At 46.0% G+C, this 13,522-nt stretch overlaps 1 protein-coding gene across 1 annotated transcript in view; it reads right to left on the bottom strand.

The window, feature by feature from the left end:
- Window positions 1-651: 651 nt before the first annotated feature.
- Window positions 652-13,522, bottom strand: part of LOC139549614 (SR-related and CTD-associated factor 4-like) — a 44,211-nt gene continuing 31,340 nt past the window's right edge. The window contains exons 13-14 of the mRNA XM_071360272.1: window positions 2,264-2,390; window positions 652-2,012 (exon numbers count right to left, since the gene is read on the bottom strand). Of these exons, the coding sequence (XP_071216373.1) occupies window positions 1,381-2,012; window positions 2,264-2,390 (759 nt within the window). The 3' untranslated portion in view covers window positions 652-1,380. The remainder of the gene's footprint in view (window positions 2,013-2,263; window positions 2,391-13,522) is intronic.

Genomic DNA, 13,522 nt, shown 5'->3' with positions numbered 1-13,522 from the left:
TTTACACATGTGTATATGTGTATATATATATATATATATATTACTACCAGTCACTTTTTATGTATAAAGCGACCTCAATCACTCCACAACCCCCGCCCATTGAATAACATCCTGACACTGACCTGTATATACTTACGTTCTCACATCGTAGTTCTTGTGGTTTTGATTCAGTAATTTGTATTCTGTATTAGTGTGACTGCATTGTTGGGAAAGACCTCTCAAGGTTAGACTTTCACTGTACGGTTTAACAGTTGTTGTATCCTGTGCACGTTTGATGAGGAGCATTCTGTCTGTGTTTTTCAGGGCCTTTCCCACCTTCTCAAGGGGCCTAGCCCGCACCGTATTCCCTGGTCAAAAGTAGGGCACTATATACAGAATAAGGGTGGAATTTGGCATGCTTCCCAAGTGAGACCCTAGCTACTATCCGCTGTAAAGATGTGATACAGCACCCTCTACTGGTAGACAATGGAACTGCCTAGTGTCCCTTGTATGAGTAGGTTAAAACAAAATTAACATTACATTTAACATGCCTCCCATGAAGAACTTACAAAGAAAGACACTTAAATTTGTACAAAAATAGTTTACTAAAAACAAACTGCTAATGATAAATTCTGAAGCAAAAGATTTATGTTTTGAGCACCCCACTCCCCCACTCACCCCCCTCCCTCCCCCACTCACCCATCAATACAAGGATGCTCGTGTTTTCAGACCCACAGTCTGTTTCTCCTCACTGCCCTAGTGACAGACTTACTGGAGTAGAAACAAAAACATATACTCAAAAATATACAAAACAGAATATTGGCCATCAGCACAAATACAATTATATACAAAGCAGTATTCTTCTCTCAGTGGTTCTCTGTCAGATCAGCTCAAAAAGGTAGGACAAAGTTCTTCATATGAATGGACTTCAAAATTAGACTTCCACTGGATTAAAACTGAGATATTCTGATAGGGTAGGTTTCCCCAGACACAGATTAAACCTAGTCCTGGATTAAGAAGCCATTCTAACAGAGATCCTCCATTGAACATGTTATTTATTCATGGACTGGGCTTATTCTATGTTTTGGGAAACCGTCCCATAATATTGTTTTCCTCTGTGTTAGTCTTAATGTCTTTGGAACGGTGGAGAAACTCGTCGGGGACAGGCTGTACATTACAATGTCTGCGTCTGACTCCGTGCGCCCAGTCTCCCAAGTAGTTCTCGAGGGCAGACATCTTGGGTTATGTTCAGCAAAAACAAAAAACTCTGGGTTTATACTGGACAAGTTCAGGTAGTTCCTTTCCGGTTTCACTCTGTTCCAAAACGTTTTCTCCCTACTGAACAGGACCCTGAATGATTACCCCCAGTCTCTACGGCTGAACCCTCCTGGCTCTGCCTCATCACCATTCAAATCTATCCCGTCGGTTCATGAAGCGGTCCCTCCCTTCAGGCCCATCTACGGACCAACCATTTCCCCCTCCTCTTCCTCCTCCTCCTCCTCTAGGAAACCCTCTCCCCCGCTCCCCAAACCTCCCCCCATCCCTGTCACGTCCCCCAAACCCTGGCCTCTCGTCCCTGAAGTGTCTCCCACCCTCCCAGTTGCCCTCTTCCTCCCCGGGGGGTCCGGGCTGGAAGGGATGTCTGGGGGGTCCGTGAGGAAAGTCCTCCATGGAAGGGTGTCCCATGGGCATCCTGAACCCACCTGGAGGGCCCCCCCTGGGGGGGAACATAGGGTTGTGGCCCCTGGGGCCCATCATCATAGGGGGCATGTTGGGGGGAGGGAGGTGAGGGGGGAAGCGGGGCTGGAGGTGAGGGGGTGGTAGACCCGGACGAGGCTGCATGGGCAGCATGGCCGGCCTGGGACCCAGTAACACTGCTGGGCCTGGAGGACTCATCACGGCCCCTGGTCCACCTGGAGCTCCCAGCTGGCTGTCTGGAGTGTCTGAGGGGCCACCACTCCCTCCAGCCTTGTCTTTAGATCCAGATTCATCTTTGGTGCTTCCTGGCCCACCCACTACTGGATGAGGGAAACCTGCAGACAAAGCAGACACACACAACATTATGGGTTAGAAAATGTAAAATCAAGAGGACAAAACCTATTTCATACAACAAACTTGAAACATGTTGAATGTTGTGACTTATTTGGTTTGGACCTCTTGTCAATTTCATAACAAATATATTATAACTCTACAAAACGACAATCGGAGGGGGAAGGAGAACATTTGTTTGTGATTCTCTAGTTGTTCATTTGGTTCAGTTCCACAATGTTGCGCCACGTGTTACCTGGAGGCTGTGTGGGGTTGAAGCCAGCGGGCAGGAAGAGAGGGGGTCCACCGGGGGTGAGGGAGGGGGGAGGGCCAGGGAATCCAGGGGGACCACCCATAGACCCTACTGGCTGGACTGGAGGCACCTGGAGACAAACACAAGAATATCAAAATAATTTTAAAAAAATAACTGCCTTTGGAAGCAACGTCAGCACAAGAACTGTTAGTCGGAAGCTTATTGAAAAGGGTTTCCGTGGCCGAGCAGCCGCACACAAGTCTAAGATCACCATGCGCAATGCCAAGGGTCGGCTGGAGTGGTGTAAAGCTCACCGCCATTGGACTCTGGAGAAGTGGAAACGTATTCTCATAAGGGATGAATCACGCTTCACCATGATTTTGGAATTAAATATTCGACAAGCAGGTGTTTCTTAAATTTATTTTATTTAACCTTTATTAACTAGACAAGTTAATTAAGAACAATTTATTATTTTCAATGACAGCATTTCCCGGCCAAACCCTGACGACGCTGGGCCAATTGTGTGCCACTGTGCCCAGGTTACTAACATTTTTAAAAAGTACATGAATCCATATACAGCCAAATAATAATTCATAATAGATCAATAATTTCTCATAATAGTAGAAACGGGTCATTAATCACCCATGTACTGTTCATAATAATGGACTACTCCACCCCCCCACGACAGAGTTGGACTACTCCACCCCCCCCCCCACGACAGAGTTGGACTACTCCACTCCGACAGAGATCCCGTGCATTGTTTCACACGCAAACGTGACATTCATTCAAATTAACCTGCAGTGAGGCACTTTCAGAGCAGAGAAAAGAAAGGTAATTATTCTGTTCAAATGAAATCCTCTAAATTCACACATTTCTTTAGTAAAAAGAGCAGTGTGGCTGATAATACTGTCATTGACGTTAAGGCAGAGTTCTGTATGTGTAGCCCATGGCATGTCATACTCTTTTTGGCCAGACAGCATCAAATACATGGGTTACATATAGTAAGACAGAGGGGGCGCTGTTTCGCCCGCTCGGATGCTTCCTCCAGTTGAGATACTTCCAGAACTGAAGGAAAGTTGGCGGGTGCACAGTGTTCGAATGCTGTAATAATTTTTTGGATGAACGTGCGATGGTAACCATAGACTTTGAAGTAATTTGTTTGACAAATGAGATGAAAACATTCAAATGAAATATATTTAATATATTTTTTACAGTTAAAAGCTGCAAATATGTCACTTTTAGTCCGACCCGACCAAATCCACATAGAAAAGTGAGCTATAGATCTGTCATTGTCATTGAAAGCAAGTCTAAGAAGCGGTATATCTGTTCTATGCGCACTATTTCTATGCTTCCCGTTCTTAAGATTAGTTTTTTGCGTCTTTTACTTTCGGTATTGTACACAGCTTCAAAACAGCTGAAAATACATAATTTGTGGTTATGGAAAATATATTTAACAGCGGTTTAGATGGTACAATGATTCTCTACACAATGACTGCTTGTTTTGTCACAAACTGAAATTAGGCAAACTATTAGACTATGAGCAACCAGGTGCCTTCGGGAAAGTATTCAGACCACTTGACTTTATCCTCATTTTCTTAGGTTACAGCCTTATTCATCAATCTACACAAAATACCCCAATGACAAAGTGAAAACAGGTTTTTAGAAAAAGTATTCAGACCCTTTGCTATGAGACTCAAAATTGAGTTCAGGTGCATCCTGTTTCCATTGGCCATCCTTGAGATGTTCCTACAACTTGATTGGAGTCCACCTGTGGTAAATTCAATTGATTGATTATACCCCGATGAAGACAGCTTTGCTGTCGAAACGTTGGATATAACATTTTTGCATCTGAGCTCCTAGAGTGTACGGCTCACCTTTATTTTCAAATTCAATTGATTGGACATGATTTGGAAATGCACACACCTGTCTATATAAAGGTCCCACATTAAAAGGAAGTTTTTTTTATTTATTATGCAGGTGCAAGCTGCCCACGGGAGATTAAATGCATAGTAATAACACATTGGGATATCAATAAACATCTGGTTGTTTTTGATTGGGTGAATAAAAAGGTTGAAATCTCATTGATCAATGTCAACCGCTCGGCATCTGACCGTCAGGCGCTACAGAGGGTAGTACGTACAGTGTACAGCCCAGTAAAATCACTGGGGCCAAGCTTCCTGCCATCCAGGACCTTTATACCAGGCGGTGTCAGAGGAAGACCCAAATAATTGTCAAAGACTCCAGTCACCCTAGTCATAGAATGTTCTCTCTGCTACAGCACGGCAAGCGGTACCGGAGCGCCAAGTCTAGGTCCAAAAGGTTCCCAAACAGCTTCTACCCCCAAGCCATAAGACTGATGAACAATTAATCAAATGGCCACCCGGACTATTTACATTGACCCACCCCTTTTTTTGTTTTTACACAGCTGTTACTCAGTTTATCTATGCATAGTAGCCTAGTGATTAGAGCGTTGGACTTGTAACCAAAAGGTTGCAAGATCGAATCCCCGAGCTGACAAGGTACAAATCTGTCGTTCTGCCCCATGAACAAGGCAGTTAACCCACTGTTCCTAGAACGTCATTGTCAGCTCGGGGATTCGATCCATCAACCTTTTGGTTACTAGTCCAATGGTCTAACCGCTAGGCTACCTGCCCGCCTCTAGCCCGCTAGGCTACCTGCCCGCCTCTAGCCCGCTAGGCTACCTGCCCGCCTCTAGCCCGCTAGGCTACCTGCCCGCCTCTAGCCCGCTAGGCTACCTGCCCGCCTCTAGCCCGCTAGGCTACCTGCCCGCCTCTAGCCCGCTAGGCTACCTGCCCGCCTCTTGCCCGCTAGGCTACCTGCCCGCCTCTTGCCCGCTAGGCTACCTGCCCGCCTCTTGCCCGCTAGGCTACCTGCCCGCCTCTAGCCCGCTAGGCTACCTGCCCGCCTCTAGCCCGCTAGGCTACCTGCCCGCCTCTAGCCCGCTAGGCTACCTGCCCGCCTCTAGCCCGCTAGGCTACCTGCCCGCCTCTAGCCCGCTAGGCTACCTGCCCGCCTCTAACCGCTAGGCTACCTGCCCGCCTCTAAGCCGCTAGGCTACCTGCCCGCCTCTAGCCCGCTAGGCTACCTGCCCGCCTCTAGCCCGCTAGGCTACCTGCCCGCCTCTAGCCCGCTAGGCTACCTGCCCGCCTCTAGCCCGCTAGGCTACCTGCCCGCCTCTAGCCCGCTAGGCTACCTGCCCGCCTCTAGCCCGCTAGGCTACCTGCCCGCCTCTAGCCCGCTAGGCTACCTGCCGCCTCTAGCCCGCTAGGCTACCTGCCGCCTCTAGCCCGCTAGGCTACCTGCCGCCTCTAGCCCGCTAGGCTACCTGCCGCCTCTAGCCCGCTAGGCTACCTGCCGCCTCTAGCCCGCTAGGCTACCTGCCGCCTCTAGCCCGCTAGGCTACCTGCCGCCTCTAGCCCACTAGGCTACCTGCGTGATTCAGAAAGGAAAATGAGCTAAAGTTTCTCAGTGTGTCAGTGCACTGCAGTAAGCAATGGTGTGCATTGAGAAATATTGCAAAATGATTGACTGATCAAATGTTTAAAAAAAAAAAAAAAAACAAGACTGCTGTAACATTGCAGAAACAAGATATTTGTGGCAGTCTGGAAGGCACCAAGTGACCATCGGCAGTGATCGACCAGAGAAAATAGAGCTTCACTGTTTGTTGTAATTCTTCCATCAGAGGCTTTGCTCACTAGGGTGTGCTGCAGCTCCATAACGATGATGACAGACCCTTAGCTCATGTCCTTTTGTGATCACTGTAGTGCAAAGGGTGTTTAACGAACTCATTCCCTTCGAGTTTTATCCAGCCCTGCCGGTTAGAAGTTCTCCCTGGCGCCTACTTGATCAATGAATGTTACTGATTGGCTGGAGTGTCCACACCTGATGGCTTCTCACACTACTGAACTGAACCGAGCCAAGTTGTACTCAGCTGGCCTGAGGATCAGAGCCAGCTGTTTGGTTCCGGCAGGTACGACAGCGTGAAAAGGGAACTGGTTTCCCAGGTAGAAAAATCAGTCCTTAGTTAAACGGTAAGGAGCTCTGCTCGAAGGATGGAAGCAGGTCGGACCATAAGTACAGGTGGACTCATAGGTGGACTAGACACAACTCATTAGGTGGACTAGACACAACTCATTAGGTGGACTAGACACAACTCATTAGGTGGACTAGACACAACTCATTAGGTGGACTAGACACAACTCATTAGGTGGACTAGACACAACTCATTAGGTGGACTAGACACAACTCATTAGGTGGACTAGACACAACTCATTAGGTGGACTAGACACAACTCATTAGGTGGACTAGACACAACTCATTAGGTGGACTAGACACAACTCATTAGGTGGACTAGACACAACTCATTAGGTGGACTAGACACAACTCATTAGGTGGACTAGACACAACTCATTAGGTGGACTAGACACAACTCATTAGGTGGACTAGACAACTCATTAGGTGGACTAGACACAACTCATTAGGTGGACTAGACACAACTCATTAGGTGGACTAGACACAACTCATGGATTGCTGTTCTTCTCCAAAACATAATTAGAGAGTTTGTATTAAAATAGTATCATACTTGATATGGTGTTTTTATAATATATGACAAATAGATTATGATTTTATCTAAAGCTCCTTACAGTAACGCAGGCATGTGTTTTCATACGGGTGGTTCCAATGGGATTGGAACCCACAACCCTAATGATCAACATACTGTGGGAACCAGACAGTACCAGCTATAATACGTACAGTTGAAGTCGGAAGTTTACATATTTATTTTTAATAAACTATAGTTTTGGCAAGTCGGTTAGGACATCTACTTTGTGCGTGACACAAGTAATCTTTCCAACAATTGTTTACAGGCAGATTATTTCACTTAAATCACAATTCCAGTGGGTCAGAAGTTTACATACACTAAGTTGACTGTGCCTTTAAACAGCTTGGAAAATTCCAGAAAATTATGTCATGGCTATAGAAGCTTCTGATAGGCTAATTGACATCATTTGAGTCAATTGGAGGTGTACATGTGGATGTATTTCAAGGCCTACCTTCAACCTCAGTGCCTCTTTGCTTGACATCATGGGAAAATCTAAAGAAATCAGCAAAGACCTCAGACCTCCACAAGTCTGGTTCATCCTTGTGAGCAAATTCCAAATGCCTGAAGGTACCACCTTCATCTGTACAAACAATAGTACGCAAGTATAAACACCATGGGACCACGCAGCCGTCATACCGCTCAGGAAGGAGACGCGTTCTGTCTCCTAGAGATGAACGTACTTTGGTGCAAAAAGTGCAAATCAATCCCAGAACAACAAAGGACCTTGTGAAGAAGCTGGAGGAAACAGGTACAAAAGTATCTATATCCACAGTAAAACGAGTCCTATAACGACATAACCTGAAAGGCCGCTCAGCAGGGAAGAAGCCACTGCTCCAAAACCACCATAAAAAAGCCAGACTACAGTTTGCAACTGCACATGGTGATGAAGATCGTACTTTTTGGAGAAATGTCCTCTGGTCTGATGGAACAAAAATAGAACTGATTGGCCATAATGACCATCGTTGTGTTAGCAGGAAAAAGGGGGAGGCTTGCAAGCCGAAGAACACCATCCCAACCGTGAAGCACGGGGGTGGCAGCATCATGATGTGGGGGTGCTTTGCTGCAGGAGGGACTGGTGCATTTCACAAAATAGATGACACCATGAGGGAGGAAAATGATGTGGATATACTGAAGCAACATCTCAAGACATCAGTCAGGAAGTTAATGCTTGGTCGCAAATGGACAATGACCCCAAGCATACTTCCAAAGTTGTGGCAAAATGGCTTAAGGACAACAAAGTCAAGGTATTGGAGTGGCCATCACAAAGCCCTGACCTCAAGCCTATAGAACATTTGTGGGCAGAACTGAAAAAGCCTGTGCGAGCAACGAGGCCTACAAACCTGACTCCGTTACACCAGCTCTGTCAGGAGGAATGGGCCAAAATTCACCCAACTTATTGTAGGAAGGTTGTGGAAGGCTACCCAAAACGTTTGACCCAAGTTAAACAATTTAAAGGCAATGCTACCAAATACTAATTGAGTGTATGTAAACTTCTGACCCACTGGGAATGTGATGAAAGAAATAAAAGCTGAAATAAATCATTCTCTCTATTATTCTGACATTTCACATTCTTAAAATAAAGTGGTGATCCTAACTGACCTAAGACAGGGAATTTTTACTAGGATTAAAATGTCAGGAATTGTGAAAAACTGAGTTTAAATGTATTTGGCTAAGGTGTACGTAAACTTCAGACTTCAACTGTATATATACACATTATATTCAAGTTGTTGGCTTCAGTTCAAAAGCAGGTATTTGTACGGTTGCCGTTGGCGTCGGTAATTATGTTTCATAGTAGGCTACATGAGTTCAAACGATTAGTAACTGGTCTACACTGCCCTACCAAGCAAAAGACTAGTAAGTAATGGTCTACACTGCCCTACCAAGCAAAAGACTAGTAAGTAACTGGTCTACACTGCCCTACCAAGCAAAAGACTAGTAAGTAACTGGTCTACACTGCCCTACCAAGCAAAAGACTAGTAACTGGTCTACCCTGCCCTACCAAGCAAAAGAGCATTTGGTCAAAAATGAGTTTACATTTTTTATACATTAAATACATGCTTTATCATGTGGACAAATTAGTATCCTGCCTCCATAGTGTTGAGGTGAAAATGGTGTGGGGGTTATGTTTGCGGTAACTGCAAAAAGTTAAAGCGAAAACAAGCAGTGTTTGCGGTTTACCTCGGTGTCACTGAGCTTGGGGCTGCAGTGTCTACGGTTTACCTCGGTGTCTCCGAGCTCGGGCCTGCAGTGTCTACGGTTTACCTCGGTGTCACTGAGCTCGGGGCTGCAGTGTCTACGGTTTACCTCGGTGTCACTGAGCTCGGGCCTGCAGTGTCTACGGTTTACCTCGGGGTCACTGAGCTCGGGCCTGCAGTGTCTACGGTTTACCTTGGGGTCACTGAGCTCGGGCCTGCAGTGTCTACGGTTTACCTCGGTGTCACTGAGCTCGGGCCTGCAGTGTCTACGGTTTACCTCGGTGTCACTGAGCTCGGGCCTGCAGTGTCTACGGTTTACCTCGGTGTCACTGAGCTCGGGCCTGCAGTGTCTACGGTTTACCTCGGTGTCACTGAGCTCGGGCCTGCAGTGTCTACGGTTTACCTCGGTGTCACTGAGCTCGGGCCTGCAGTGTCTACGGTTTACCTCGGTGTCACTGAGCTCGGGCCTGCAGTGTCTACGGTTTACCTCGGTGTCACTGAGCTCGGGCCTGCAGTGTCTACGGTTTACCTCGGTGTCACGGAGCTCGGGCCTGCAGTGTCTACGGTTTACCTCGGTGTCACTGAGCTCGGGCCTGCAGTGTCTACGGTTTACCTCGGTGTCACTGAGCTCGGGCCTGCAGTGTCTACGGTTTACCTCGGTGTCACTGAGCTCGGGCCTGCAGTGTCTACGGTTTACCTCGGTGTCACTGAGCTCGGGCCTGCAGTGTCTACGGTTTACCTCGGTGTTACGGAGCTCGGGCCTGCAGTGTCTACGGTTTACCTCGGTGTCACTGAGCTCGGGCCTGCAGTGTCTACGGTTTACCTCGGTGTCACTGAGCTCGGGCCTGCAGTGTCTACGGTTTACCTCGGTGTCACTGAGCTCGGGCCTGCAGTGTCTACGGTTTACCTCGGTGTCACTGAACTCGGGCCTGCAGTGTCTACGGTTTACCTCGGTGTCTCTGAGCTCGGGCCTGCAGTGTCTACGGTTTACCTCGGTGTCTCTGAGCTCGGGCCTGCAGTGTCTACGGTTTACCTCGGTGTCACTGAGCTCGGGCCTGCAGTGTCTACGGTTTACCTCGGTGTCACTGAGCTCGGGCCTGCAGTGTCTACGGTTTACCTCGGTATTATTTATTGTTCTTCGCTGATACAAGTATCAAACTATGACACTAACAGCCACATACAAATAAATATATTAAAACACAAGTTTGGAAATGTAAGAATGCAAGAAGGCAGTAACTGCCGTCTAGTGTCAGAGGTTATATCAGAGGTCAGGGACAATATGAATAAAAAAAACTACCTCACAGTAAGACAGCATATTACCACATCTCCAATGATCTGTCGACAATTCATTTCTCAGTTTCACTCTATGAGCGGTTTGCTTGGTAAGGCAGTATAACCAGTCTTACAATCCTGGGTGGGGGAACGCTCAGGTGGGGACATGTTTGTCCCAGACCAGCACTAACACACCTGAATCAACTAATCAAGGGCTTAAATGAATTCAGCTGCGTTAGTGCTGGGGTTTATTTGAATCAAGTGGGTTAATCATGCTGAACTGGAACAGACGCAGTCCTGTGGGTTCCATTGGACCAGGTTGAGAAACACTATTGTACAGGGGTCATATTCAGAAGTTGTGATACTTTTTCCCCCCTATACAAACAATATCTGAAGGTAACATCCCTCAAATCAACTCCTCTTGGAGAAAAGGATACCGTTTGATCATAAATTCACACAAAATGTGTACATTTTTGTGTTAATAAAGAATTATTCATAAACAAATGATTCATAAAATATACATTACTCACGGTACTTGTTCCGAGTTCTCTTCAGTTTTCTATAAATTGTCTACACATCTAATGTAACCATTAACATGTATTGACCATATAGTTGAAGGGAAATTGTAGTTTAAATATTAGTGGATTGTATTACACTACCTTTTGTTTCATTGCATGCACAACTTATTTCCTATCATTTAATTGTGGCAATTAATTTAATAAAAACAACCTGGGATGTCAGATACAAAAGTCGGGACTGCACACGAGCAGTCAGTTCATTGACAATATTTCAGCAGTTCAAAGCCTAACAAATACAGCTTTAAAAAAAAAAGGGCAATATGTGATTAAAAAACAGTAACAAAGCCCTCACCGCGCCACCTTTTTTGGGGGGGTAAACGGCTTAGGGATGGGGCTGGAGAAATGCAACCACTCTTAAAATTCATAGAAGGGACTATGGACGAAAGAACTGATCATCCACGAGATCAAAATGGTGGTTTTAGTCATATTTTGAAGGAATAGTGTTGCTTTACAATTATTGTTTACAAACAAGCTTACTGTATATTTTGGCGTTCTGATGGGTAGACAGTTGAACTAAACTCGAGGCATATTTATAAGTTATATTTCTCAAGAATCAATGGGTTTCACAGATTTCCACTTTAAATTTCCGCTCTTCATTAATAAAGACAGCTGATTAACAAGGGCTGGGTAAAGTCCTCCAACTCTGTACTCAAGTGAATGTACCGCTTGTAAAATAATTTACTTTACTCCAGTGGGAATAGAAGTAGACATAGAAACATGAGTAAATAAGTATTCACAGAAAACTTTGGATAGACTAAAAATGCTTAATTTTCTCTGACATGGTCACATCGCATGTGTAATTTACATCCCTTTTGCTACCTATGATGTATATACATCCTGGATTGCTGATGCTCGGATGAATTCAGAAAGAGTGGCACATCAAATAAACTGAGGACAGCTTAATCCTGACATTTTTTCAGACCACGTTTACTTCATGGTCTGAAAATAGCCAAAATCAAAACTATTGTTACTAAGAGAAACCGCATGATCGAAACTAACTCACTTCATTGCTGTGACATCATAGAGGGAGGCAGAGCAAACTTCAAAACAGGAAGCTCACCCGGCGAAGCACACTATGATCAGTGACATAAAATCAAAACAGATAAAAAGCTGTTTATAAAACTGTAAAATAATGCACCCTGTCAAATTGTGATGTAAATGTGCATAATATGTACTGGTGCATGAAAATACATTTTAAAAAGGCGGCAATATGATGTGTATTGACATTTTTTTACCTTTACCAATAGCTAGCTAAAGTGGGACAGCGTGGAGGTAGCTAAAGTGGGACAGCGTGGAGGTAGCTAAAGTGGGACAGCGTGGAGGTAGCTAAAGTGGGACAGCGTGGAGGTAGCTAAAGTGGGACAGCGTGGAGGTAGCTAAAGTGGGACAGCGTGGAGGTAGCTAAAGTGGGACAGGTTGGAGGTAGCTAAAGTGGGACAGCGTGGAGGTAGCTAAAGTGGGACAGCGTGGAGGTAGCTAAAGTGGGACAGCGTGGAGGTAGCTAAAGTGGGACAGCGTGGAGGTAGCTAAAGTGGGACAGCGTGGAGGTAGCTAAAGCGGGACAGCGTGGAGGTAGCTAAAGCGGGACAGCGTGGAGGTAGCTAAAGCGGGACCGCGTGGAGGTAGCTAAAGCGGGACAGCGTGGAAGTAGCTAAAGCGGGACAGCGTGGAGGTAGCTAAAGCGGGACAGCGTGGAGGTAGCTAAAGCGGGACAGCGTGGAGGTAGCTAAAGCGGGACAGCGTGGAGGTAGCTAAAGCGGGACAGCGTGGAGGTAGCTAAAGCGGGACAGCGTGGAGGTAGCTAAAGCGGGACAGCGTGGAGGTAGCTAAAGCGGGACAGCGTGGAGGTAGCTAAAGCGGGACAGCGTGGAGGTAGCTAAAACGGGACAGCGTGGAGGTAGCTAAAGCGGGACAGCGTGGAGGTAGCTAAAGTGGGACAGCGTGGAGGTAGCTAAAGTGGGACAGCGTGGTGTAGCTAGAGGAGGAAAGAGAACCAGTCTACATTAGGGACTAATGTACGGAGCTTAGGCAGCGCTGTGGTTTCTTGTCCTGACAATTTTTTTTATTTTAACACTGTTATTTGAGTGAATTCAGAAAAAGCGTGACACTTCGCATTTCCGTCTCCTGTGACCTCTTCAGACATCCGTCACATATTATCCTCAGATGTTTCCTAATCACACAAAATGTAATTGTCATTTGGGTACAAGTAGGACTGTAATAATGGTGTCCCATTTTATCAAACCTGCTGTCCCAGTCTACTAAATATGGTTTTGACCCATAGTGTACGCAAATGGGTGTGTCATGCCACCTGTGAAAATGAATAATATATTTTTGGGGGTTGATTAGGGAACGTCTTGAGGATTTTAGAAACGTATCATGCGTTGAGCTAATATGCTGGATAGATGTCGAAAGAGGTTGCAGAAGACAGAAACGCAAAAAGCGTTCCACTTATTCCAAATTCACCCTATGTATTGGCCAATGGCAGGATTTGAAGCATCCAGTCTGCCATTCCCTAGTAGAAGCAGTCCTCCATAGGAATGAATGGAATTCTACAGTGTTGAAATTTAAATGTTTCAAGGACAGAAGAATATTAGTA

Source organism: Salvelinus alpinus, chromosome 22 (genome assembly GCF_045679555.1).
Source record: "Salvelinus alpinus chromosome 22, SLU_Salpinus.1, whole genome shotgun sequence".
Taxonomy (NCBI): domain Eukaryota; kingdom Metazoa; phylum Chordata; class Actinopteri; order Salmoniformes; family Salmonidae; genus Salvelinus; species Salvelinus alpinus.
The sequence above is the reverse complement of the archived record's forward strand: the minus strand, read 5'-3'. Positions and strand labels throughout refer to the sequence as shown.